General features: G+C 43.2%; 1 protein-coding gene across 1 annotated transcript; it reads right to left on the bottom strand.

Annotated features, from left to right (window-relative positions):
* Positions 1–460: 460 nt before the first annotated feature.
* On the bottom strand, positions 461–27,650 carry CPA4 (carboxypeptidase A4). Its single transcript, XM_061198257.1, has 11 exons — positions 27,583–27,650; positions 17,534–17,615; positions 16,968–17,102; positions 15,620–15,718; positions 11,300–11,401; positions 9,900–10,002; positions 9,021–9,132; positions 7,777–7,868; positions 6,148–6,347; positions 4,953–5,037; positions 461–648 (listed from the first exon to the last, which is right to left on the bottom strand). The coding sequence occupies exons 1-11, from the start codon at positions 27,648–27,650 to the stop codon at positions 461–463; spliced, it is 1,266 nt and encodes a 421-aa protein (XP_061054240.1).

The raw sequence follows: 27,650 nt of genomic DNA, 5'->3' as shown, positions 1-27,650 counted from the left end.
ATGCGTCATCTTCGAGACTAATCTAAAAGACAAACATTATCTCCCACAGCACTTCCCTTGGGGCCCCCACCAGAGCAAGGTCATGGGCGTGGCTAGATTGGATGAGGCTACAGAACCATTTCACATGTCCTTTTATTCTAAAAATGAGGTAGAGGCAGGCCACCCAGGAAGGGTTGGTCCCAAGTGTGGCCTGCCCACCCAGCTATGTGGAAGGAAAGGCATACAAAGGGCTCAGTGAAACAGCAGGACCAAAATACAGCAGGGTGGCAGAAGTGCTTCTCTAAGCACACCACCAGAATGCACAAACTTCAAGGAAGGGGGCTGGAGAGGGGCTGACCTGTGTTCTCTACAAAGCCAGAGGGCTCTGACTCACATGTGAAGGAATAAGCTCCCTTTAATACTGGCCTCAGTGTGTGTGTGTACATGTGGATAAATAAATGTAGACAGAGCGGGCTCTCTTCTAGGAGAGGTTGTCCCGCACATGCTCCATGATGGTCTTCAGCCCCAGCCAGGTCTCCTCTGTAGTGGGGATGATCTGGTTGGCTGGCAGGAAGAAGCCATAGTGCCCAATATCTCTCAACTCAAAAGTGAATGCATACTTGATGCCATTATCATATGCCCAGTCAACACTGCTGCCACTAGCTGGATCTGTTAAGTCAAAAGAGAAAACACCTTTGAAGTCTAGTTCCTTTCAGGATTAGATGGGAAGGGGCCTGGAGCTCTGCCCACCTGTGGTTCCTTAGGGATCTACAGTTATTTCTAAAAGTCATCAGGCCTACAGCACATAAACACTGGCCTGATCCCTATGTCTCAGACTGTCCTGCACCATGAGGGTCTTCACTAGTCTCAATCCAAGAGATTTTAAATCCTCATTTCCATCTTGTCACCAACTCACTGTGTAGACTCCTTCAGGTCACTGGAAGCAAATCTTTACAGAGTGTGGCAGGCAGCCTCCAAGATAGCCATGATGATCCTTGTCTCCTGGTACTCACATCCTTGTGTTGTGCCCTCCTACACTGGACAGGGCCAACTTGACCTGTTTTTCAGGAGACTGCAGAAATGAAAGTGTGTGCCCTTCAAAGCTAGGTGATAAATATCATGGCTTCTGCCTTGCTCTCTCTTGGATCACTGGCTCTGGGGAGCCAGCTGTCATGTTGTAAGAACACTCAAGCAGCCCTATAAAGAGGTCCATGTGGTGAAGAACTCACTGCCAGTAATTAGCCCTCACTTGCCAGGCATCTGAGTGAGCCATCTGAGAAGAAGATCCTCCAGCCCCATCAAGCCTCTAGATGACTGTAGCCCTGGAAGACACCTTAACTGCAACATCCTGAGAGTCCCTGAGCCAGAGCCACCCAGATAAGAAGCTCCTGAGTTCCTGACCCACAGAAACTGTGTAAGAAAATTAATGTTTATTGTTTTAAGCTGTTAAATTTTAGGATAGTTTTTTACATCTCAAGAGATAACTGATACACAGAAAGAAGCACAGCCCTTGGGACTTCCCTTTGCCGAAAGGCAAGAGGCCTGTTTTCCTGCTTCTTCCAGTCAAACTCTACTAGAGAAGAAACTGGTTAAAAGTGCAAAGTGTAGATGATACTGAATAATAAAATAACAATGTAATAGCAGCTATCATTTGTTGAACATCTACCATGAGCCAGTTATCATACTGTAAAGTTTACATTTATGATCTCATTTAATCTTTAAGAAGCCAGTGAGATAGGTAATACTGTCCTTGTTTTTCAGATGAGAAAATCCAGGTTCAGAATGAATAATTTATCTAAGAAAATATAGATGGAAAATGGCAAGGCTGGAATTTAAACCCAATCCATCTGATGACAAAGCCCATGCTTTCTTCAACCGACTTGGGGTCCATTTATTATATAATATATATGTCTGTTAAATGAAAATATGGGTCCCTTTGTTTTTCCACTGTTCCTAAGGGTTGTTTCTCATGATACTATTTGTGATTTTCTAGAGATGCTGCTTCTGCTGCAATTACATGCTCCCAGAGGTTGTGGAACAGGCTCTCCTATACTCTCTGAAATTCTTACGTAATTCCCACAGCCTTTCTCTATACTGAGAAAAATGCTGAATAAAAAAACAGGCAATGGCACCAGAAGTTTCTAGAAGTTATTTACATGGCAAGCTCAAGTATTTCAGAACAGATTTTAAATTCAGGAAGGGGCCAAGAAGACCTCTGCTGAGCAAAGTGATCAGGTTCATGAACTTCACTTTACTTGGGTCCCTGCTAAGTCTACCTACTCTTTTTTTAAAAAAAAACACATATGGGGGACTTCCCTGGTGGCACAGTGGTTAAGAATCCACCTGCCAATGCAGGGGACATGGGTTCGAGCCCTGGTCCGGGAAGATCCTACATGCCATGGAGCAACTAAGTCCCTGCGCCACAACTACTAAGCCCGCGTGCATAGAGCCCGTGCTCTGCAACAAGAGAAGCCACCGCAATGAGAAGCCCATGCACTGCAACAAAGAGTAGCCCCCTCTCGCCGCAACTAGAGAAAGCCCATGCACAGCAACGAAGACCCAAATGCAGCCATAAATAAATAAGTAAATAAATAAATTTATAAAAAAATAAAAAACACATATGGGAACATACTAATAACACTGTTCTGTACACTGTATTTTTCAATTAACATTTGAAGATTATTCCCTATTAGCACATACAGATCCACCTCACTCATTTAAGGGCTGCATAGTGTTTCATTGTAGTAATGCACCAAATGTGTTTTTATCCAGCACTCTACTGATGAACATTTAGTTGCTTACCAGTCTTTTGTGACTATAAACAATGCTGTCATGAACATCCTTAATACTCACAATCTATCCATGAGCTAAACGAGCCCAATGAACTTGTTTCCAAGCCCTTAGTAGATCAGAATCAGTGAAGAGGAGGGGAAAGGGTTGCTAGAGGAAGGTGGCCTGAGGAAGGAGACATGAAAACTCTAAAAAGCAGACACAAGAGTTAAAGAAGCAAAACAGGCTGTGCTGTTTAGCAAAAGGATTGAACAGTCCAGTACAGCACAGAAGGCCTTCAAGATACAACAACTGACATTCAGAAGGCCACTCAGTCATGAAGAAAGGAGCTTAAGTCTCTTCTACATACTCTGTTTAAGAAGGCAGGATGGGCTTCCCTGGTGGTGCAGTGGTTGAGAGTCTGCCTGCTAATGCAGGGGACACGGGTTCGAGCCCTGGTCTGGGAAGATCCCACATGCCGCGGAGCAACTAGGCCCGTGGGCCACAACTACTGAGCCTGCGCGTCTGGAGCCTGTGCTCTGCAACAAGAGAGGCCGCGATAGTGAGAGGCCCACGCACCGCGATGAAGAGTGGCCCCCGCTTGCCACAACTGGAGAAAGCCCTCGCACAAAAACGGAGACCCAACACAGCCAAAAATAAATAAATAAATAAATAAATTTTTAAAAAAAGTTTAAAAAAAAAAATGGCAGGAAAGTGTGAAAACCCATTTTAGAATTATTTTCATCTAAAATGATTAATCTAAGGAAAAGTTCAGCACTTGAAGGGACAAATGTCAACTACTTATATAACACATACCATAACCCAGGGAGCTAGAGTGTTTTTATATAAAAATTGATTTCATTTTGGGGAAGAAAGGAGGGCACACAAAGCCTATAAAAAATACAGAAGATGGGCTCTTGAAAGAGGTAGGAAATATTATGTATCCTGGACAATGCTCAGGAGAGCCTTTCTCCTCTTCTGCTGGAGGAATCTGATGAGTATCTCTTAATTTTGGCACAGCTTATGCTGGGGAGAAGAATGTTTTTGACATGGGAGGAAAAGGCCATTCTTTAAACTGGCATCTGACCCAAAAGCCAGGACCCTGGTGACCCGCAAAGATCTTTTGAGAGGACCTCCTCAGAAGGCTCCTGCCAAGTTCCTTTAGCTCTCTTTGGTGTAGGACTCAGTTCTGACTAATTAGAGGGTGGAGAACCTCTCCTGATGTGTTTGTTCTCTGAGGAGCTCCCATTCAACAACACTAGTAATAATAAATCATGAGTAATTACTGGATTGTTGCTGCAATTAGCAACACAACCACCAGCATCATGCTGAGTGCTTTATGCAGCTTGGTGGCATGTGAAACACAGACAAGAGTGCTGAGATCAGAGTACAGAGGAGGACCCAAGAGGTGGGTTGGAGAATCTTCGCAGAAGAGGAAGACTGAGGGGAACAGCTAGTTGAGGGCTAAGTAGGTAGGACGGGAGAGCAAGTTAACAGTATGGAAAAGGAAAGAATTATCAACAGGTTTGCAGGGGCTTTGAGGGTGGACCAACTGTTGGAAAACTATTTACAGAAGAGGCACAGGAGGGGAAAAGAAGCCCACTTGCTTAAAAGGAGCTTTGCTCCCCACATTTTTTGTTTCTGTTTCCCATTTATAGCTAGGGCCTTGGAGAATAATCATATCCTTCAATATGATCTAAAAATTTAAAGATCAGACTCACAGAATAAGGGAACTGGAAGGATCTCAGCAGGAATAGAGTGAAATGCTCAGATGAAACACTTCAGTGAGAAACCAAAACAAGGGTATTTCCTCAAATTGGAGTTGAGTTGTAGGTGATGGGCCTCAAGACCATCTTCAGGTCTGAAGTCTTGGTAGAGTTTTTGTTTTTGTTTTTGTTTTTTCAGCTCAATGCTAATGATTGTCGGGGGGAACCCCTAACCTAAGCCTGTTATGCTCAACACGTGTTCATTTTGGACAGGAAGGTGAGGGGGTCGCCTCTACCCGCCATACCACCACCTCAGTTTGATGAAGATGGCCGCACGCGACAGCTACCATCACACAGGCTTGACATAAATTCAGCCTATCATTAACAACAAAAAAAGACTACAACGTAGGAAGGCTGACTTGCAGCTCTTCTCCCGCTCCATTTCAAGTGTCCTCTCAAAGCATTTCCTTATAACCAATAAACTCAGTGAGTACTTACAGACAGTGGTGCAGGTAGGACACACTTGGTACTCAGTGCCTGACAGGAAAGCCAGAGCTTTGGCTACACACCTTGCCACCTCATCCTAGGAGTGGGGAAATCAGCAGAGTGAGAAAGAACGGATCCCGAAGTCAGACATTCCTCAGCTGTTCTGTACTGCAGTGGTTTGAAAAATTCCCGACCCCACCCCCAATGTTCCCTCCTGGTCTCCTTCTTTCCCATCCAACCAGAGCAAAGGCCTGACTATGAAGTGAGGGAAATGGTATGGTTCCTCCAACTCCTTCTCTTATCCTCAGTTCTTTACTTCCAGTTTGGGGCAGGGGGTAAGGAGAGAGGTGGAAGAAGACCAGATAAGCATTCTGAAGCATGTATATTATAAACTCAAATTGGAGGAGCTGTATTCAAGCTCTTCACAGATCTGGAAGGCTGCTCACCAGCACATTAAAAATCTAATAAAGGCACCACCATCTTCACCTATCCTGAGGGAAGGGAATGTCATGTTCATGAACATGAGGGAAGGGCAAGTATGTTCAAGAGAAAACCTTCTAAGAGTTGGGTGTTCCCAGAGTGGAGGTGGAGACAGGGACGCCATATATGGATGTGCCCTACACAGAGCACCTCCTTGAGAGCAGAATCTAGTCCACACCTGGCCAGCCCTGGGTGGGGCTGCATCTGCTGGGAGGCGTGTGAGCTAGCTGTGGCCCCGGGCAGAGGGGCACACTCAAGCAGACCAGCGTGGAGAGAGAGGCCTGCAGTCACTCTGCGGGTGCCAGCCCTACTCCAGTCAGTTCACCCTAAGTGCCTGCTCACATCCTGGGGTGAGTCATTGCATGTGACACAGAGCACCCCTAGGCTGTGGCCTACACCTTACTTAAACTCTACCTTACACCAAGTGAGGAGCACCTCCCCCTTGCCCACCACAATGCTACCCACAGTTCTTGGCAAGCAGTGGGTCTGCAATACATTTTGGTCAGAAAAACAAGTGAGAAGGAAAGACAGGGTTGGGTGTGGTTCTTGGAACTCACAGCAAACACAGAAATAAGAGGCATCACCTTCTTCCTATTCCCAGTAGGCCTGATGGCACACTGCAAAGAACAGAGAGAGAACACTGGGGCTTCTTGAAATAAGCCCTGCTCCTGGACTTTGCAGCACCCAGGGGAAAAGCATGCCCAGGGCTGGATGCAGCCCCGCTTACCAGCTCATCAGCATCCGGGGCCTTTTTGACCATGTACCCACATGGATACGTCAGCAGCTGTGAGTAGCTGTGCAGGTCGATGAAGCATTTGAAATTCCCACGTTCTTGAATGAAATCTACCACCAGTTTCACCTCCACTTCTGAACTGGCGTGGGCTCCATGGTATACTTCGGAGCAAGGGTTGTCACTGGCTCCCTCTCCTGTGGGGTGTGGCCCAAGCAGAAACATTAACCCGTAGGCTAAGGAAACAGAAATGCAGGATACTCTACCCAGAGGAGGGGGAGAAGGCATGGGCAGGCCATTGCTAGCTTCTCCCTGAGAATCTGGTCCATAGTGTGTGTAAATTGCGGGGAGGGTGTGGCAGTGGGGTGCTGGCTCTGCCACACCTGAGCAGGAAAACTGGTAGGACTCCTCTAAATGGAGAGAGCTGACCTTGTATTGTATCACCAACAGTTGTCATAAATAATTAATATCATACTTGACAGTAAGTTGTCAATTAATAAGTATTCTAGATAATTAATATGAATACCAATTAATAATGAAAATGACTCCATTTATTCTGGTGTCAACTCATTCTCTTGGTTCAGATCTTAATGGCCAAGTGCTGCCAAAAATAATCTATTGTTGTGGCTAAAATCTCTTGATTATTTGACAGGTATTTAGAATTACTGCCTTCTGTATTACCTCACAATATAGGCCTCTAAGGTATCTGGTGTATGTGTGAAACCATCCCTGTTGTGACTTAACTTTGATGCCCTCAATTCCCACATTTGTATCAGCTCCTTTCCCACAGTCACATTATTTTTCCCCCAATGGTTTTTGTGGTATTTCTATGCAAGTAAGAGAATTAAAACCATTACATTAAAATATTACATTAAAACATTACATTAAAAACAAAACATCAGTACAGCTGAATAGTGAAAGAGAACTCTCGGGCTTTGAAATTCAAAAGTGAGTTTAGATCCTAATTCTTATCAACCATATGCTCTTGAGATGGTCTCTGAGCTTCAATTGTTTCATTTCAGATAAGAAAACTCACTCTCTAGGTCAGAAGAATAAATAAGATAATACATGGGAAGGTACCTGGCACATAGTTGGCACTATTGTGGGGATGATTTTTAAATAACTGGAACTCAGAACCCAGGACTCCTAATTCTCATTCTCTCTCCATGACATCAAAGGGCTGAGGTTCATATTTACACATCTAAGGGTAAACTGCTGTAGTTTAATCCTCACAATGTGATCTTGCCTGTTGGGGTAATGGTGCTAATTGCTCTCTTCTGAGTTGCCACCAACAGCCCTTCCACCCATCCGGTATTGCCCAGAAGCCGGGATGGCCAGGCTACAAAGCAGGCCCATGAATTTATATATCTAAGATAGAATAGTTTTTAAAATATTAGCATTCTCTCAGGAGGACAGGAATTGTTCAGCCATTCCCTTTCAAAATTACAAATAATAATAATAATAATAGTAAAATGATACATAGAGAGAATAAGGGACTTACCCAAGTTTCTCAATGAACCAGCAATGGAGCTAGCCTGGAAACCAGCTCCCTCACTGCCAGCTCAGAGGCCTGTGGACCAGGCTACCCAGGGGTAGCAGGATTTAAAAACTGTCTCCCCCACCTACCTGCAAAACTAACATTCCAATTTCTATTTGGAGCGGTACCAACGCAGGAGCTTCCAGGATTTAGAGACCGTGTCTTCCTCCATAACCGGTTCGGAAAAATTCACCAAGGAAGGAACAACCTTCAGAGATGGGTCAGGGCACAGGAGAGGTGAAGGTTTTCTTTGGGGGCCTATGACGGAGATGGCACCGTAGATGGGACAAGCTGCCTGCAGCTCTGGAGGCAACTCCAGAGATCTGGAGGATCATCGGGGCTTCAGCCCTCACTAACTGCGGAGTCTCCTCTCATGCCCCAGAGAGAGGAGGCTTAGCCCTTCTGGCCCGGAGAAAAGGACCTCGCCAAAATGCCCTAATGGGACCCAGGCTGACACCATCTGAGTCCACTGAATCACTTCGGGCTTCGGTAAAAGTGGGACAAATGGACATTATGGGCCTCAGTGATCACTGATGTGAAAGGAAGTGCACGGCAACTATTTTATCCTTGCCTAAAAAATTAACCTGACTCCAATCAAGCATCTAGATCTGACCACAAGTGAATAGGAAATACAGGAGATGAGGGAATAAATTAAATGGCATAGAACAAAGAAGCCATCAAGCAAATTCAGAATGTGACACATTCTACAGGACAATTTACTTGGTTTCTCCAACAATGAATGACATTTTAAAAGATATGTTGGGGGGCGGGGGTGGGTACCACTGTAGAATAAAAAAGCCTGCAGAGCCGTAACAACCAAATGCAGGTACAGACCTTATTTGGATTCTGATTTCAACAAACTGTCTCAAAAGACAGTTTAAAGATAAGTAGGGATATCAGATGATATTAAAGAACTTCCATTAATTTTTTACAGTTGATGGTGGTATATTGTTTGTTGTTTTAATTATCATCAGCTAGAGATGAATACTAAAGAAGTTTTGAATGAAGTAACCTTATGTCTGGGATTTGCTTTAAAATACATCAGGAAAAATGTGTGGGAGGGAAAGAAATGAAAAGAAGATTGGTAAAGTGTTGATAATTGTTCAAGATCCATAATAGGGAGTTCATTAGACTATCCTCTCTAAGAAAAAAATATTCCCTGGTGACTCTCAGCTCAGAGAATGACTGGAAAATGAGACCCCAAGGAAGCTCCTAATGTGCACATTTTGTGGAAGTTTTCTCTAAGGTCATACAACTATTTAGTTGCAAAGCAAGGAATTCAACAAAAAAGTCTTAACTCCAAACCCAGCCTATTCTGTCAGTATTACTCACTTGAGTTTGTGTGTATACATATCCATCAGGATTGGCCACAGTCAACAAGAAAATATCCAATTTCTCCAAGATGGAGGTGATGGCTGGATCCTTCCCATAGTCAGATACAGTCTAAGCAGAGACAACGAGCTTCTCAGCTGTGCCCTTCAGGCTGGGTTGCTAGGTCTAAGTCCGTGTATCTTCCCCAGATGCCCAACTCCTAGAACAGCATCCACCCTCTGCAGTCTCCCTGCCACCCTCATAGGTGCAGCGCTCTGCAAAGCCCACAGAGCACTTCAAAACCTGGGGAAACATGGTTGCCTGATGACATCAACCTCACTGAGTCCTGGGCTGCCTTGTTTATTCATTCCTTCCAGGGGGCGGGAACAGGGGAGGGGAGAGCCGCCCATCATAATAGTTATTAGGAATCTGAGCAGCCCCCCTCCCCGTGCTAGGGGTAGGGAAGATGGATCCTCCACTTGCACCACCCCTCCTCCACCGGCGCTGGCTTAAAGTAGACTTTCCAGAGGGACATGGAGATAGCATGAGGTCCCTGAGGGTCTGGGGGGCCTGAAAGGGACTAAAGGTAAAGCTTACCTGAGCTTTGCTACTGAGAAGGCCCTGCTCCCTTCCTGCGGGACTGACTATGGGTCAGTGTTTTAGGGCCACCTCTGCAGCTCATTAGCTTGCTTGCTGCTATGAATGCACTTTGTCATTTAGCCACAGTGGCCTGACTATAGGGCTCTGATCTTTTGCTTCTCCAATCAGAAAAGGTACCCCCCAGCCTATCATGTCTGTGCATAGTGCCTTCCTATCTCATCTCCAGGGTCTAGCTGTGTGGGACGCTGCAGGGCAACCCGGGCCCACCAGAATTCTGGGCTAATACAAGGCAACATGTCTTTCTTTATGGTCCAGATCACTGTGGCCTGTGAGATCCACTCCCGGGAATGGATACCTGAATTCAGCCAAATGGTCAGCTGCCGCCTGCCTTCTCCAGTGCTGAACTGTGGAAGGAAAAAGAGGCCAGAAAATGACCCTCCTGCCCGCCTGCGTCTCTGCTCACCTCTCCTCTCCTCTTCCCAGCTCGCCCCTATTCATTTAATCCATTTAAGATCATTCAGAGACCAAATGTCTGAGGGCACCATCCCTTTATCAGGGTTCTTCGTGACCAGGGAGCTTAATTTGTTGGCTGGCAGGGCCCAGTTGCAGCACCGCAGCTCCAGGCAGCTTGAGCCACTCCAAGGTTGGAAGCAAATAGGAAGGGGAAACAATTGCTATTGTGAATTATAATGCCCGTGTGATTAGAGATACTATTATGCCTCTTGAAAGACCTCAAATGATAGCCCAACAGAGAGAGACACAAAAGTGCATGAACCAGCCTGTTCTACTTGAGGCAATAAATGAAATCAGTTTTAAAATGAGGAATGGAGGGTTCACTATAGCTCTTTGTAAACAGCATGAAATGAATTCTGGCTGCTGCTTTTTAGTGTGGGGCCCCCTTGGGTCAGAGCTTGGTGCTAATGAAGCAAGGGTCTCCATCAGTTGGCAAATAATCTAAATTTATGTAGATTATTTTACAGCAACAAGCTCAATGGCAGGTCTTCTCCCACTGGTAATTTCACCATTGCTATAAACCTGGGCTCCTCAGGGCCCGTATGGATTCAAGGGTTTGACAAATTCTAGGCACCATCACTTGTTCCATGGTTTGTATCTCCAAATTCCTTTTTATTCATTTGGCTGGATTATTTATGTAATTTATGTCACTGCCATAAATTCTCTACTTCTTTTGCCAATATAGACCTGAAATCTGTTAGAAATATCTGGAAATTAGGCTTTATGCAGCCAAGGATCATAGACTGGGCTTAAAACTACATCAACCCTAAAATCAGCTTCCTAGATTGTTTTTCCAATAAGGACCCCTAAAAAGCAAAACAGAATTTTTAGGACCATCCCAATTTGTCTTCATATTTACAGAAGATGGGAATGGAGGGAAAAGACTGTGGCCAATCTGAGAGCTTTCTGGAACACTAACCACCTCCCACCTCTTCCTGATTCTGCCTTTCAGCCAAAACTTGGAATGGGATGTGCTCCTACTAACTCCTCCCACATTAGGCAGAAGCAGGGGACCCTCTGTCAGACCAAATTCGAACCCGGGTAGATGTCTCCTCACCTCACTCTCCTCCCTAAAGTCAAGGAGGTCCTAAAAAGCTGCCTCTTTCAGAGGTGTGAGGGCTGAATCCTGGACACAAGGAACCAGGAGCGTGAGTCCAGTCGGGCCCTTCAAAGTGCATGGGGCCTCACCTTCAGTACATACATTGACCGGTTTTCAAATAAATGCCCAATCTTCACCCTGCTCGCCAAGTCAGGAAAATCTCTGGCAATGCTGTCTATCTCATGGTAAATCTGAACTGTGAAAAAGTAAACACAGGGGCATTTTAAAAATTTGTTCAGCTCTGGGTGGGTATATGTGAATGTTATCTTGTTGATCTTAATGATTTTTTACAGTCCCCTAACCTGGGGGTTGTCAATATTATCGGCATGGAATGCTTATTCTTAAGCAACTGCCTAAGAATCCGTTTCTACAGTTTTCTAGAGAAAAACACATTTTATTTGTCCACAAAATTATAGTCCATTAAACTAGAGTAGAGAAACTTGTGCAGGTACTGCTCCAACAGTGTGGCCCTTTGCACTATACTAGGCTCAATAATCAGCAAGGGTCCCATTTAGCCAAGGTTCTTAAAAGCACTGCTCTCCAAACTTTTTTATCATTTTTTTCATCAGTTAAAAAAAAAAATTCAGCATGCACCATGAATATATATAATACCACACAAGTATATTATGTACATTATAAAACAAAAAATAGAAACAAAAATTGTTGCATTGCTCAATATCAAAAAAACAAACAACCCAATCCAAAAATGGGCAGAAGACCTAAATAGACATTTCTCCAAAGAAGATATACAGATTGCCAACAAACACATGAAAGAATGCTCAACATCATTAATCATTAGAGAAATGCAAACCAAAACTACAATGAGATATCATCTCACACCAGTCAGAATCGCCATCATCAAAAAATCTACAAACAATAAATGCTGGAGAGGGTGTGGAGAAAAGGGAACCCTCTTGCACTGTTGGTGGGAATGTAAATTGATACAGCCACTGTGGAGAACAGTATGGAGGTTCCTTAAAAAACTAAAAATAGAACTACCATACGACCCAGCAATCCCACTGCTGGGCATATATCCTGAGAAAACCATAACTCAAAAAGAGTCATGTACCGCAAGTTCATTGCAGCTCTATTTACAATAGCCAGGACATGGAAGCAACCTAAGTGTCCATCAACAGATGAATGGATAAAGAAGATGTGGCACATATATACAATGGAATATTACTCAGCCATAAAAAGAAATGAAATTGAGTTATTTGTAGTGAGGTGGATGGACCTAAAGTCTGTCATACAGAGTGAAGTAAGTCTGAAACAGAAAAACAAATACCGTATGCTAACACATATATATGGAATCTAAAAAAAAAAAAAAAAAAAAGGTCATGAAGAACCTAGGGGCAAGACAGGAATAAAGATGCAGACCTACTAGGGAATGGACTTGAGGATACGGGGAGGGGGAAGGGTAAGCTGGGACAAAGTGAGAGAGTGGCATGGACATATATACACTACCAAATGTAAAATAGATAGCTAGTGGGAAGCAGCCGCATAGCACAGGGAGATCAGCTCGGTGCTTTGTGACCACCTAGACGGGTGGGATAGGGAGGGTGGGAGGGAGGGAGACGCAAGAGGGAAGAGATATGGGGATATATGTATATGTATAACTGACTCACTTTGTTATAAAGCAGAAACTAATACACAATTGTAAAGCAATTATACTCCAATAAAGATGTTAAAAAAAAAATTGTTGCATTAACAATAAATACAGGACTTCCATGGTGGTGCAGTGGTTAAGAATCCGCCTGCCAATGCAGGGGACACGGGTTCGAGCCCTGGTCCGGGAAGATCCCACATGCCACGGAGCAACTAAGCCCGTGTGCCACAACTACTGAGCCTGAGCTCTAGAGCCCACAAGCTACAACTGCTGAGCCCACGTGCTGCAACTACTGAAGCCCACGCGCCTAGAGCCCGTGCTCCACAGCAAGAGAAGCCACTGCAATGAGAAGCCCACGCACCGCAACAAAGAGTAGCCCCCTCTTGCCGCAACTAGAGAAAGCCCACGCGCAGCAACAAAGTCCCAATGCAGCCAAAAATAAAAAAATAAATTTATTTTAAAAATAATAATAAATACAAATATATGTAGAAATATAAATAGAAGTTGCAATAGTTTATTTCTCCATCCCAGTGGGCCATCTTGCTTACACCCTGCCATACAAGCACCCCACTTTGGAAATGATTCTTCAAAGGCTTTGAGAGGGCACGTGAAGAGCTGTATAAATCATGGCTACAAATGCTTCCACTTGCTTTCAGTAAAAAAAAAAAAAAAGTTTGATTTAAATGGAATTCATCCATCTTAGTTGTTCAAACCTTTTGAGGGTTGAAATAAGGAAATAAACAAATTTCTGTTTAGACCTTAAAATTGAAAGAAGGAGCTTTACCAAGAACGAAAATGTGCAATCAATATAGAATAAAATCAAGCTTAAAGGATTTATCAGACTTGCAGCCATTACGGCAGATTGAGCAGAAGCAAGAAACTACCTCCCAAATATAGAGGCAATCCAGATAAAATACAATGAAAATGAGTCACAGCCAAATTTAAAGGCCAAAAAAAGGAAAAATTGTGGGTGCCAGAAATGAAGAGGGAACAAGCTAACACAGTAAAGGGCAGAATATGAAGCCCCAGGACCAGATATCTACCTTAGGCACCGAGAGTTTACAGCAACCAGGAATAGGAGCAGAGGGCAATGGACCCTGCCTGGGGCAAGGAGCTGGAACTTGAGAGCTGGGAATTGGTAATTCTGGCCATTCAAAGGGCCTGGAAACTCTACCCACTGACCCTAGAACGTCAGATGCCTGCCCTGCGTCATGAGAGGAAAGAGAGTCACCCAGGAAAAGTTAAAACACCAAGCTGTGTCCAGATGAGGGGTGCAAATTCACACTGCCAACATCAGGGGAAAACTTACCCACAAAACTAACAACAATAACAGCAACCACAACAATACACACAAAGGATCTGAAACTAGAAACCCTGGCAGAGACAAACATGAAATTCCCTTTAGAGACCTAAGAAGGCCCAAGTGATTGTGGAATATGAGCTCTTAAAAGCTGTTTTTAAAAAGAACTGAATATGAACAAGTCAGAAGGGAGATGGTACACCAACCCACAGCAAAAGGCCTTGCAGGGAATGATAGATGGCTGTAAGCCAGATGACAATGATACCTAAAGCCAGAGAACAAAAGTGAGTGGATGGGAAAGTGAGGCTCCTGCAGCAGGCAGGTGAGGGGATGGAGTTTCCAGAATCTGGGGTGACATTTGCCACTGGTTAGCTCAGCTAGGGAGTGCCCCATGTTAATGAGGCTAATGTCATGGGTTTGATCCCTGTGTGGGCCCTTAGCTCTGCTTTCGTCCATGGCCCTGGACTGAACTCATATAACTTTATCCAGGTGTTTTGCAGCTGTATGTCATTGGTCACAAGAGGGATCAAGGGGCAGTGCGGCTGGAAGTGTACACATTAAACAAAGCTACTGACAATCCTGGGAAAGAAGGAGAAATATTTGGTCAAGCTTTGAAAAAAACCTCATCTAGAAGAAAAATAATTCAAAGTATATGCCTCATGAAAAGCATGCCAAGAACTCTATCTTTGGATATAAAGAACAACATATATTCAGCTATAGGAAGGAGAATACCAATTTAGATTTGGGGTGTGTTCCTGAGTTAGTAGAGAGTTTCCAGACTAAGGAAGAAGACATTGAGGGACCTAAGAAAACCGTATGCTATGTGATCCAGTTCCATTCCAGTCCTTCTTGGTTCCTCAAATTCCAATATCATATTAAATTATTCTGCTCTAAATTTCTCATTTGAAGGGTTGGCTTACCTTGAAAGTCAGTCATCTATATAAGTGATTTCTAACTAAACACAGCACCAAAACGCATTATGGAATAAATATACATTATAAGTAGTCATGATAAATGAGTGGAAATATTTGGTTAACCTTGGAAATAATCACTTGTCTATTTGCCTGGGATAAGAAACACTTTAATCTGAGTGAATAAAATACAGGGATTCTGGTGGGGTATAAGAAGGTTGAATTACAAGGACTGGAAATGATTGCAATTATTTCATGGTTTTCTTTGAGGGGTTGCTTAAGAAAAGAACGATGCACGTGGGAGAAAATGTTCAGTTTGTGTTTCACTATGCTCTTAGGTGTTGGTGGGAGATAAACAAAGAATTAGAAAAGAATTGTAAAATGGATAACTAATAAGAACCTGCTGTATAAAAAGATAAATAAAATTCTAAAATTAAAAAAAAAAAGAAAGAAAAGAATTGAAGTGTACACATTTTAACCCCTCAGTGTAGGGGTATTGTGTTAGGGACTAATACCTCCTGGAAGTAAGGAAAGGGGTTACAAAACCCAAAAGGCCAATGACCTTGATCTTAACCTGCTCTGAAATACTTACAGCTTCCAGGGAATGATAGGCTCCATATTTGAAGTTATTACTGCTCCGTTCTTGACCTTCATTGTATTGCATTTCCTCATCATCATTATCTAAAAGGGCCTAAAACAGACATGGCAACATTACAAAGTGATCCTTTGGGGATGGAGCTTCATGCTGGTTCCACCATATCTTGGGACATGTGCTGGCCAAGATGGCAGCACCCTTGGCACACATATCAAGAAGCACAAATGTCAAAGTGTAAAAGGGGGTCTGATTTCTTCCACATATCTATATAATCTTACTTCTTGGAGCCCAATGTACATCACCTCATTCAAAACCTACTTACTTCCTGGAAGCAACATATGTGCTATTTGGTTATTCTATACCACAAATTCTCTAGACATCAGTCTGCATCTGGTATCCAGTGCCTCTGAAATACCCAGCTTGGGAAACCATTCAGAAACAAAGAAATTCTTACAACCACTCATACTTTGAAGGTTCCTGGCAGATGTCTGTGACATGTGAGGATGATTAATAAGCTCACAGCTGCTCACACCATCAGGAAACTCCTGGGCCAAATCACCAATTAGTCCACAACCCACCTCAGTGAAGGAGAGAACATGAGCCAGACACTGCCCTGCTGTTCAAATACAGCTCATGAGGCTGGTGTCTGGCTTAGGCAGTGATGTTCCCTCTGCTGGGGGCTGCTGGTGACATTCTCCCTTTCTCAAAGGATGCTTTTTTTTGGCCGCACCGCATAGCACACGGGATCTTAGTTCCCTGACCAGGGATCGAACCCATGTCCCCTGCAGTGGAAGTGTGGGGTCCTAACCACTGGACCGCCGGGGAATTCCCAGAGGATGCTTTTTATGACTGGTCTTCAGCACCTCCCCACCGGCACCCCACCTTCTACCCACCATACACTCTGTTCTTCCCTCCTGACTTCAAATAGGAAAAGGGAGAGGGACTTAATACTTGTGGGGCATCTATGACATACCCGGCACTGTTAGACATTTTATGTACATTTAGCCACTTAATCTTCTCAATAAATCGTATGAAGTAGGTATAACTATTACCGTTTTACTGATGAAGAAACAGAGTCTCAAGAGGTTAACAGCTTGTCCAAAGTCACACAGCTAGCAGTTAGCAAAATCAGGATTTGGATCCAGATCTGGCTGGTTTCCTAACCCATGTATGCCCTTTCTAGTACAACATGTTCCTCTAACAAGTCACTGCACTTTACTTCCATATACCTCAATGTCTTCATCTTTTAAATGGAGAAGAATAAGACCAGAACTTGAAAATGTCTCAAGTCCACTCTGGCTGCTTGGTCCTATGCAAGACCAGTGAGGGACGTTGGCCTATCCACTTGCAGGTCTTCAACAGTCACCAAGTACTCTAAGCCCTGGGACTTCAGGAAGGATTTGACTGGCTGCAGACTGACAGAAGGGAACAGGACATCCACAGGACGACCAAAGGTAGAGGGAGATTTCCAGAAGTTGAGCTGAAGAGAAAAGAAGTAAAACCAGGTTAAAGGATAGTTCAGGTAAAAGGCACAACGAGCTCATTCTTCTAGAACAACCGCCAAAAGCCTTGGTGATCCCTGAGGGGTTGGATTCTGCACAAGGGCAAACTTTGCCATTTTGTAATTTTATCTGGTCAGGCCTGCCCAGCAGGCAATACCTCGCAAAGCCCAAGAAGTAATAAGTCAATGCAGATAGAAAGATGGAGCCCACTGCTGAGGCCTCTCACCTCCCTGGACAGCACTGCTGCGATCTACAGCACTTCTCCCCCACCAACCCTCTCAATTGTATAAAGGCGTGTTGACTAATACAGGATTATATACAGAAACTCTTCAGGAATAACAATGCCAGTGCTGCAAGAGTCTTCTCCCACTAAAGTTAATTGATACCCAAGAGAAGGAGAACTAGGTACCTTAAAGTTGTCTGAATTCACTAGCTGACTTAGTTTGCTGATCTCATCTCCATTTCTGACATTAATCCTGAAAACTTGGTCCCTGGAGAAAGGAAAAAAAAAGCAAAAGATAATGGTGAGCTTTCAGCTGGCAAATAAACCCCAGGCCTACTATCCCAGACATAACTGGGCCAAATGAGAGGAAATGGTCTAGTCTTTGGTTATAATGTATAGCCATTAAAAATAAGACTACGTGGCAAATATGAAAAAGTGCTTATGGTATAACTTTAAGGGAAATATTAAGTGAAAGAGCAGGACACAAAATTGTATGTATGCCATGATTGCAAGTATGGAAAAAGCAGATGCATTGGAAGAAAAACAGACAACGGAAATATAGCAAATGCTGACAGTGCTTATGTTCGGGTCATGGGATTATGGATGACTTACTTTTTTCCCCTCGTATCTGTTTTCTGTAATGTGGTCATATTACTTTATAATGAAAAACATATATATTTTGCAGAAAGGAATGTTCCTGAGTTACACGCAAAGCTAACTCAAGACATAAAGAAGCACTTCTTCACTGTCAGGGTCTAGGACTGAAACTCTGGCTGAATGTCCATGCTGGAAAGAGCTAGAAAAGAGAATAGACCTTCCATCCTTGGAGGGTTAGTTATTTTTCCTCTTAGCAAAGAGGGGAGAGGCTGGGTGCTCTCCCAGGCCCTTCCAGCTCCAGAACCCTATAGAAATGCATGGTGCTGGGGCTGAACTCGGGATTCATCCTCCCTATGGGGCCCTGATAGGGACCAGAAGGGAGCCGGCCAGTCCCGAGTCCCCCTTTGTTGTTTGTCCCGCACTTGTTTCCTATACACCATTTAGCTCCCGCAGCAGCAGCAGCAGGGGTAGAGGCCCCTGAAGTCCTGTGTGTGGGTGGGAGAAGGCCGAGCCTGAAAAGCTGCCTTTGTGCTCTGGGCCGGCTCAGAAAGCCAGGGGAGCCATTAGGCCGTTGCTAGGTGACGGCCGGAATGAATCCACACTCAACGCTGTCACATGCGTCATCCCTTTGACACAAATGAATGCGGGAAAAGCTGCTGGAGAGGGCTGTGGGCTGAAGGACCTGTTGACAGAGAAAATGGTTCTGTCACAGGGAGCTAAACGTGCAGCCACATGTGGCAGATCAGCATCTCCTCATCAGAAAACTGGCTCAATCCGGATGGACTCTCAGAGTTTAACTTTGTTCTGGGAGCTTCTGGGGGATCTCCGTGGGGTCTAGGCTAGCATCAAGGAGGCAACGTCCACTGCAGAGTTGCTTCTGTTGCAGGTGGCAGGTCTGGAGGAAACGCCATTGATGAAGCCTCACTTTCTCCCAGCTCATCCGGTCTCCACAGGGTTCTGGGAGGTGGGCAGCCAACTGCATCCCATGGGAGCTGCTGAGGCCATGGTGGAGAAGCCACTGGCTGGCGGGTCTCAGCCTGAACCCAACAGCCTTGCTAGATGTTGGACTGCAGCCCTGCAAAGATGGGGAATCAAACCACCATTTCCCTGACACAGGCAAGCAGCCTTGCAAAAGAAACAGGTTGAAAACAGAAGAGAAATCCTTCCTCCTGGCTGAGTACCAGGACCCATCTGCAGAACTCATGCTCTGTCACAACTCATCCTCAATACCCCAGAAAAAGGGGCGTCTTAAAAATGGGTGTTCTGGAAAAGTGCCTGTGCATTGGCATCTCTGTTAGCAAAATGAGGCATCGGTAAAATACAGCACTGACTTGAGTAATCACAAAGAGAAAGAGGAGAGAGAAGGAACAGGAAGAGGAAAAAAAAGAGAAACATAAGAATAAGGAGCTCTTAAGAGTATGAAAATCATGTTACACATTCATCCACAGCATGTGTTTTAATTCTCCCAAAGTGATAACTTCACAACAGAACTTTCATACTCTTGGGCACTGTTCATGATAAGGGAACACAGTGAATCTAACTGGCCCGGATGATGATTAAAACCACAGTGCATTTCATCATGTCCTAATTAGCCCAGCTCCAAAGGATAAAGACACATCTGCAGCATGCAGAGAGACAGGGCGGAAAGGCTGGTGCAGAATGGAGTCTTTCCCCATCTGTCTCTCCTCCACCTCTCCCTCCTACACATTCTTGGCTCCAGCCTCACTGAAATTCCAAATTCACCATATACTTTGCCCTTCTATGCCTTTGCACATGCTGTTCCCTCTGCCTGGATGTCCAGCCCTTTTCTTTACCTGCCTAGCCAATCTGCCACCCAGGCTTTAGGACCAATTCCCATCACCCACGAGGTTTTCCCCAACCAGAGAAGACAACATTAGCAACAGTCTTCAGATGGTGCTAAAAGCTGGCAGGGCATGGGGAGAATCTTATATTATTCTCATGAACATAAGCCCATCAATATCTAGAAACAGAGAGAACATAAGTGGGTGCCAGGTGAAGGGCAGACTTTCTCTTGCCCTCACTGTCCTTGTCTCTATTTGGAAAATGCCTTCCTGAGAGCATGGGTGGCAGAACACAACCTATCTCCACCATCTGGAAATCTTTTCACAGACCTTAAGCTCTTTCTGAAGATGGAAGATTGGCCTGGGAAGGGGGACATGTTGAGGTTTGCAGGTTGCCATGTTCACCCCTCCTACTCGACACAGGTAGGTGCTCCTACAGCTCTTCTTAACTCTGGTACTCTCCAATACCCAGGGCTGGCCAGCTGCTACCGCGCAATGGCTAGGGATCCACTCTCAGTCACCCTCACATGTGTCCCATGTTCTGGACAGTCAATAGTCACCTTGGTGCTGAGCTTCTATCTCTCCCCCTTTTACCATGTGGGCAGCCAAGTGGCCTGTTCATTGTGCCTTTCTCACCTGCATCCCCAGCCAGGCTTAGAAGCCACCACAAGAGATGATTTCACAGAACTCTTAAATGCCGACCAGTTACTGCTGATGTTACAAGTTCTGCAACTACTTCCTGTTCTATGCTTGCTGTGCACCTTTAGGCATCCTGGTCACCATCCTATCCTTAAGATGAGTGAAGCCCAGGACAGAAGACACCAGCAGAGTGAGAGAGACTGGGGAGGTAGGTGAGTTAGATGGAATGAACAGAGACTGGGGGGTGTGGTGGGGGGAGAAACCATTATCTTCATCTCCATCAGTACTGTTCCCCCTCCAAGCCAACCTGCATCCTGGCTTCCCAACCACTTGAATGCTCAGAGGCCAGCTTCCCCTTGCTCTAAATGTTCACCAAGCTGGCTGCCTAGGCCATGTCTGTGGACCTCAGGAAGAATTCCTCCACCTTTGCTGGGTTCCCTACTATGAGGCAAGAACAGATTTGGGGGTAAGGATGACACTATTGGTTAAAACCATCTGCAATTTGCTCAGGCACACAGCCCTTTCTGTGCAAGCGCCTATGGTGAGCACTCCAGAGCTCAGCCAAGAAGCCTCAACCCAGGTGTCCACTGCATTATAAGAGAAGTCTGAATCCTGAGAAAGAAAGATTTTTCAGCCACGTGAATAGGAGCAACGAGAGCATAAGCGCTCTATGCATCAGCCCACATGGCAGCAAGGGTAGTTATTACACACTTACTGCTGAGCTGCCTGTGGAAAAATCTCCTTCCCTGACCACCTGCTATGCCTAAACCCTCTGAGCTATTTGGCAGTAGAGACCAGGTGTGAACGGAAGTCATCGCCATAAAAATTACTCAATCACATATAAGTAATTACCTCAATAAACAATCCCAAAGTCCCTTTAGCCAGATAGTATAATGGAGAGTAAACTAACAGATATAGACAGATCAGTGAGATACAGGATTCTATCTGGAGATTAACTTGTGTTATAACAAAAGCATATGGGTTTTGCTCCAACTCCCCTGCTTACCAGCCAAGTGGCCTTGGCCAGGATTCTTAACCTTTTTTTTTTTTAATAGATTTTTATTGGAGTATAATTGCTCCACAATACTGTGTTAGTTTCTGTTGTACAACAGAGTGAATCAGCCATATGCATACATATATCTCCATATCCCCTCCCTCTTGCCTCTCCCTCGCACCCTCCCTATCCCACCCCTCTAGGTCGTCGCAAAGCACCGAGCTGATCTCCCTGTGCTATGCAGCAGCTTCCCACTAGCTAGCTATTTTACATTTGGTAGTGTATATATGTCGCTGCTACTCTCACTTTGCCCCAGCTTCGCCCTCCCCCTCTGTGTCCTCAAGTCAATTCTCTACGTCTACATCTTTACTCCTGCCCTGCCCATAGGTTCATCAGTACCATTTTTCTTTTTTTTAGATTCCATATATATATGTGTTAGCATATGGTATTTGTTTTTCTCTTTCTGACTTACTTCACTCTGTATGACAGACTCCAGGTCCATCAACCTCACTACAAATAACTCAATTTCATTTCTGTTTATGGCTGAGTAATATTCCATTGTATATATGTGCCACATCTTCTTTATCCATTCATCTGTCGATGGACATTTAGGTTGCTTCCATGTCCTGGCTATTGTAAATAGTGCTGCAATGAACATTGTGGTACATGTCTCTTTTTGAATTATGGTTTTCTCAGGGTAGATGCCCAGTAGTGGGATTGCTGGATCATATGGTAGTTCTATTTTTAGTTTTTTAAGGAACCTCCATACTGTTCTCCATAGTGGTTGTATCAATTTACATTCCCACCAACAGTGCAGGAGGGTTCCTTTTTCACCACACCCTTTCCAGCATTAATTGTTTCTAGATTTTTTGATAATGGCCATTTTGACTGGTGGGAGGTGATACCTCATTGTAGTTTTGATTTGTATTTCTCTAATAATTAGTGATGTTGAGCATCTTTTCGTGTGCCTCTTGGCCATCTGTATGTCTTCTTTGGTGAAATGTCTACTTAGTTCTTCTGCCCATTTTTTTATTGGATTATTTTTTTTTTGATATTGAGCACCATGAGCTGTTTGTATATTTTGGAGATTAATCCTTTGTCCGTTGTTTCACTTGCAGATATTTTCTCCCATTCTGAGGGATGTCTTTTCATCTTGTTTATGGTTTCCTTTGTTGTGAAAAAGCTTTTAAGTTTCATTAGGTCCCATTTGTTTATTTTTGTTTTTATTTTCATTACTCTAGGAGGAGGGTCAAAAAAGATCTTGCCGTGGTTTATGTCAAAGAGTGTTTTTCCTATGTTTTCCTCTAAGAGTTTTATAGTGTCTGGTCCTACATTTAGGTCTTTAATCCATTTGGAGTTTATTTTCGTGTATGGTGTTAGGTAGTGTTCTGATTTCATTCTTTTACATGTAGCTGTCCAGTTTTGCCAGCACCATTTATTGAAGAGGCTGTCTTTTCTCCATTGCATGTTCTCGTCTCCTTTGTTGTAAATTAGGTGACCATATGTGCGTGAGTCTATCTCTGGGCTTTCTATCCTGTACCATTGATCTATATTTCTGTTTTTGTGCCAGTACCATACTGTCTCGATTACTGTAGCTTTGTAGTATAGTTTGAAGTCGGGGAACCTGATTCCTCCAGCTCCGTTTTTCTTTCTCAAGATTGCTTTGGCTATTTGGGGTCTTTTGTGTTTCCACGAGTTGTAAAATTTTTTCTTTTAATTCTGTGAAGAATGCCATTGGTAGCTTGATAGGGATTGCATTGAATCTGTAGATTGCTTTGGGTAGTAAAATCATTTTCACAATATTGATTCTTCCAATCCAAGAACATGGTATACCCTCCATCTGTTTATGTCATCTTTGATTTCTTTCACCAGTGTTTTATAGTTTTCTGAGTACAAGTCTTTCACCTCCTTAGGTAGGTTTATTCCTAGGTATTTTATTTTTTTTGTTGTGATGGTAAATGGGATTGTTTCCTCAATTTCTCTTTCTGATTTTTTGTTGTAAGTGTATAGGAATGCCAGAGATTTCTGTGTATTAATTTTGTATCCTGCAAGCTTACCAAATTCATTGATTAGTTCTAGTAGTTTTCTGGTGGCATCTTTAGGATTCTCTATGTATAGTATCATGTCATCTGGAAACAGTGACAGTTTTACTTCTTCTTTTCCAATTTGTATTCCTTTTATTTCTTTTTCTTCTCCAATTGCCATGGCTAGGACCTCCAAAACTATGTTGAATAATAGTGGCGAGAGTGGACATCCTTGTCTTGTTCCTGATCTTAGTGGAAATGCTTTCAGTTTTTCACCACTGAGTATGATGTTTGCTGTGGGTTTGTCATATATGGCCTTTATCATGTTGAGGTAAGTTCCCTCTATGCCCATTTTCTGGAGAGTTTTTATCATAAATGGGTGTTGAATTTTGTCAAAAGCTTTTTCTGCATCTATTGAGAGGATCGTATGGTTTTTATTCCTTAATTTGTTAATATGGTGTATCACATTGATTGATTTGCATATACTGAAGAATCCTTGCATCCTTGGGATAAATCCCACTTGATCATAGTGTATGATCCTTTTAATATGTTGTTGGATTCTGTTTGCTAGTATTTTGTTCAGGATTTTTGCATCTATGTTCATCAGTGATATCGATCTATAATTTTCTTTTTTTGTGATATCTTTTTCTGGCTTTGGTATCAGGGTGATGGTGGCTTCATAGAATGAATTTGGGAGTGCTCCTCCCTCTGCAATTTTTTGGAAGAGTTTGAGAAGGATCAGTGTTAGCTCTTCTCTAAATGTTTGGTAGAATTCGCCTGTGAAGCCATCTGGTCCTGGACTTTTGCTTGTTGGAAGATTTTTAATTACAATTTCAATTTCATTACTTGTGATAGGTCTGTTTATATTTTCTAATTCTTCCTGGTTCAGTCTTGGAAAATTGTACCTTTCCAAGAATTTGTCCATTTCTTCGTGGTTGTCCATTTTATTGGCATACAAAAATATATGGCATATAGTTGTTTGTAGTAGTCTCTTATAATCCTTTGTATTTCTGTGGTGTCAGCTGTGATTTCTCCTTTTTCATTTCTAATTTTATTGATTTGCGTCCTCTCCCTTTTTTTCCTGATGAGTCTGGCTAAGGGTTTATCAATTTTGTTTATCTTCTCAAAGAACCAGCTTTTAGTTTTATTGATCTTTGTTATTGTTTTCTTCGTTTCTTTTTCATTTATTTCTGCTCTGATCTTTATTTCCTTCCTTCTACTGACTTTGGGTTTTCTTTGTTCTTCTTTCTCTACTTGCTTTAGGTGTAGGGTTGGATTGTTTATTTGAGATTTTTCTTGTTTCCTGAGGTGAGATTGAATTGCTATAAACTTCCCTCTTAGAACTGCTTTTGCTGTGTCCCATAGGTTTTGGGTCATCGTGTTTTCATTGTCATTTGTTTCTATGTATTTTTTTATTTCTTCTTTGATTTCTTCAGTGATCTCTTGGTTATTTAGTAGTGCACTGTTTAGCCTCCATGTATCTGTGTTTTTTTCAGTTTTCTTCCTGTAATTGATTTCCAATCTCATAGCATTGTTGTCAGAAAAGATGCTTGACACGATTTCAATTTTCTTAAATTTTCCGAGGCTTGATTTGTGACCCAAGATGTGATCTATCCTGGAGAATGTTCCATGTGCACTTGAGAAGAAAGTGTATTCTGCCACTTTCAGGTGGAATGTTCTATAAATATCAATTAAATCTATCTGGTCTATTGTGTCATTTACTTATTTATTTTCTGTTTGGATGATCTGTCCATTGGTGTAAGTGGGGTGTTAAAGTCCCCTACTATTATTGTGTTACTGTCGATTTCCCCTTTCATGGTTGTTAGCATTTGCCTTATGTATTGAGGTACTCCTACGTTGGGTGCATAAACATTTATAATTGTTACATCTTCTTCTTGGATTGATCCCTTGATCATTTTATAGTGTCCTTCCTTACCTCTTGTAAGGTCTTTATTTTAAGGTCTATTTTATCTGATACAAGTATTGCTACTCCAGCTTTCTTTTGATTTCCATTTGTATGGAATATCTTTTTCCATCCCTTCACTTTCAGTCTGTATGTATCCCTAGGTCTGAAGTGGTTCTCTTGTAGACAGCATATATATGGGTCTTGTTTTTGTATCCATTCAGCCAGTCTGTGTCTTTTGGTTGTGGCATTTAATGCATTTACATTCAAGGTTATTATCGATATGTATGTTCCTATTACCGTTTTCTTAATTGTTTTGGGATTGTTTTTGTGGGTCTTTTTCTTCTCTTGTGTTTCCCGCCTAGAGAAGTTTCTTTAGCATTTGTTGTAAAGCTGGTTTGGTCGTGCTGAATTCTCTTAGGTTTTGCTTGTCTGAAAAGCTTTTGATTTATCCATCAAATCTGAATGAGATCCTTGCTGGGTAGAGTAATCTTGGTTGTAGGTTTTTCTCTTTCATCACTTTAAGTATATCTTGTCAATCCATTCTGGCCTGCAGAGTTTCTGCTGAAAAATCAGCTGATAACCTTATGGGGATTCCTTTGTATGTTAGTTTTCATTTTTCCCTTGTTGCTTTTAATATTTTTTCTTTGAATTTAATTTTTGTTAGTTTGATTAATATGTGTCTTGGTGTGTTTCTCCTGTGTGGGACTCTCTTTGTTTCCTGGACTTGGGTGACTATTTCCCTTCCCATGTTAGGGAAGTTTTTCACTATAATCTCTTCAAATATTTTCTCAGACCCTTTTTTCTTCTTCTTCTTCTGGGACCCCTATAATTTGAATGTTGGTGCGTTTAGTGATGTCCCAGAGGTCTCTGAGATTGTCTTCAATTCTTTTCATTCTTTTTTCTTTATTCTGCTCCTCAGCAGTTATTTCCACCATTATGTCTTCAAGCTCACTTATTTGTTCTTCTGCCTCAGTTATTCTGTTATTGATTCCTTCTAGTGTATTTTTCATTTCAGTTATTGTGTTGTTCGTCTCTGTTTGTTTGTTCTTAGTTCTTCCAGGTCTTTGTTAAACATTTCTTGTATTTTCTCAATCCGTGCCTCCATTCTATTTCCGAGATTCTGGATCATCTTTACTATCATTACTCTGAATTCTTTTTCAGGTAGAGTGCCAATTTCCTCTTCATTTATTTGGTCTTGTAGGATTTTACCTTGCTCCTTCATCTGTGACTTATTCTTTTGCTGTCTCTTTTGTTGTTGTTGTTGTTGTTGTTGTTGAGTGGGATTGTGTTCCTGTCTTACTGGCTGTTTGGCCTGAGGCTTCCAACATTGGAATTTGTAGGCTGTTGGGTAGAGCTGGGTCTTGGTGCCAACATGAGGACCTCTGGGAGACCTCACTCCAATGAATATTCCCTGGGAACTGAGGTTCTCTGTCAGTCCAGTGGTTCAGACTCAGAGCTCTCACTGCAGGAGCTTCGGCCTGACCCCCAGCCATTCGCTTGGGGGTTCCTCCCGTCTTCTTGGGCGTCACGGTCCCCCACTGGTGTCTGGCAGGTGCCCTAGTTGTGGGGAGAAATGTACTCCATGTCTTCCCACACTGCCATCTTGACTCCATCCCCCCCAATCTTCTAGTAGGGTACCATGCCATCCTTTCATCTCTCCTACCTCCCAAATATCCTCTCCTTTGCAAACCTCAAGGCATTCTGTGTGGAGCACGTGTGCATGTGTGTGCACACACATGCACACACACACACAGAATGTACAGGTGTATCCTTGCATGTCACTTTTCATAGTTAAGGCTAGGCAAGACCTATCAAATCTCCATATGCCAAATGCTGACGAGAAAGCTCCACCAAACCTTAACCATTAATAGAGAGGTGAAGCCAAAAAGCCTATGACCCAGGCTTTCCCTTAAGCATGGCAGAAATTGAAACAATTTCTGGTAATTCTTAGTAATTCATAATATAGGAGTAAGAAAGTAGGAATGCCTGAAACTGACCTTACAAATAAGAACTAGGAAGGAAAAGAATTGGCAGGAATTAGGGAGCTGGGGAGGGACTGTGGAGACCACCTAGTCCTGATATCACAGATGAAGCTGAGCCTGAGCGAGAAGTAATTGACCCAGGATGACACAAGGGCAGAGCTGGGACAGGAGTCCAGGTCTTCCTTCCCAACACCATACCATTTGAGGTATAATCAGCCATTCATTTCCAAATCCATTTGGTTCCCATATCTCTGAACTAACCAAGTAATAATAAGTCCAAAAGGAACTTACCCAAAAAACTTTTCTTGGCCACAGATGCTGGACCCAATAAGGTCCCCAAAGAACAGTATCCACTTCAT

The sequence above is a fragment of the Eubalaena glacialis genome, chromosome 8 (genome assembly GCF_028564815.1).
Source record: "Eubalaena glacialis isolate mEubGla1 chromosome 8, mEubGla1.1.hap2.+ XY, whole genome shotgun sequence".
Taxonomy (NCBI): domain Eukaryota; kingdom Metazoa; phylum Chordata; class Mammalia; order Artiodactyla; family Balaenidae; genus Eubalaena; species Eubalaena glacialis.
The sequence above is the reverse complement of the archived record's forward strand: the minus strand, read 5'-3'. Positions and strand labels throughout refer to the sequence as shown.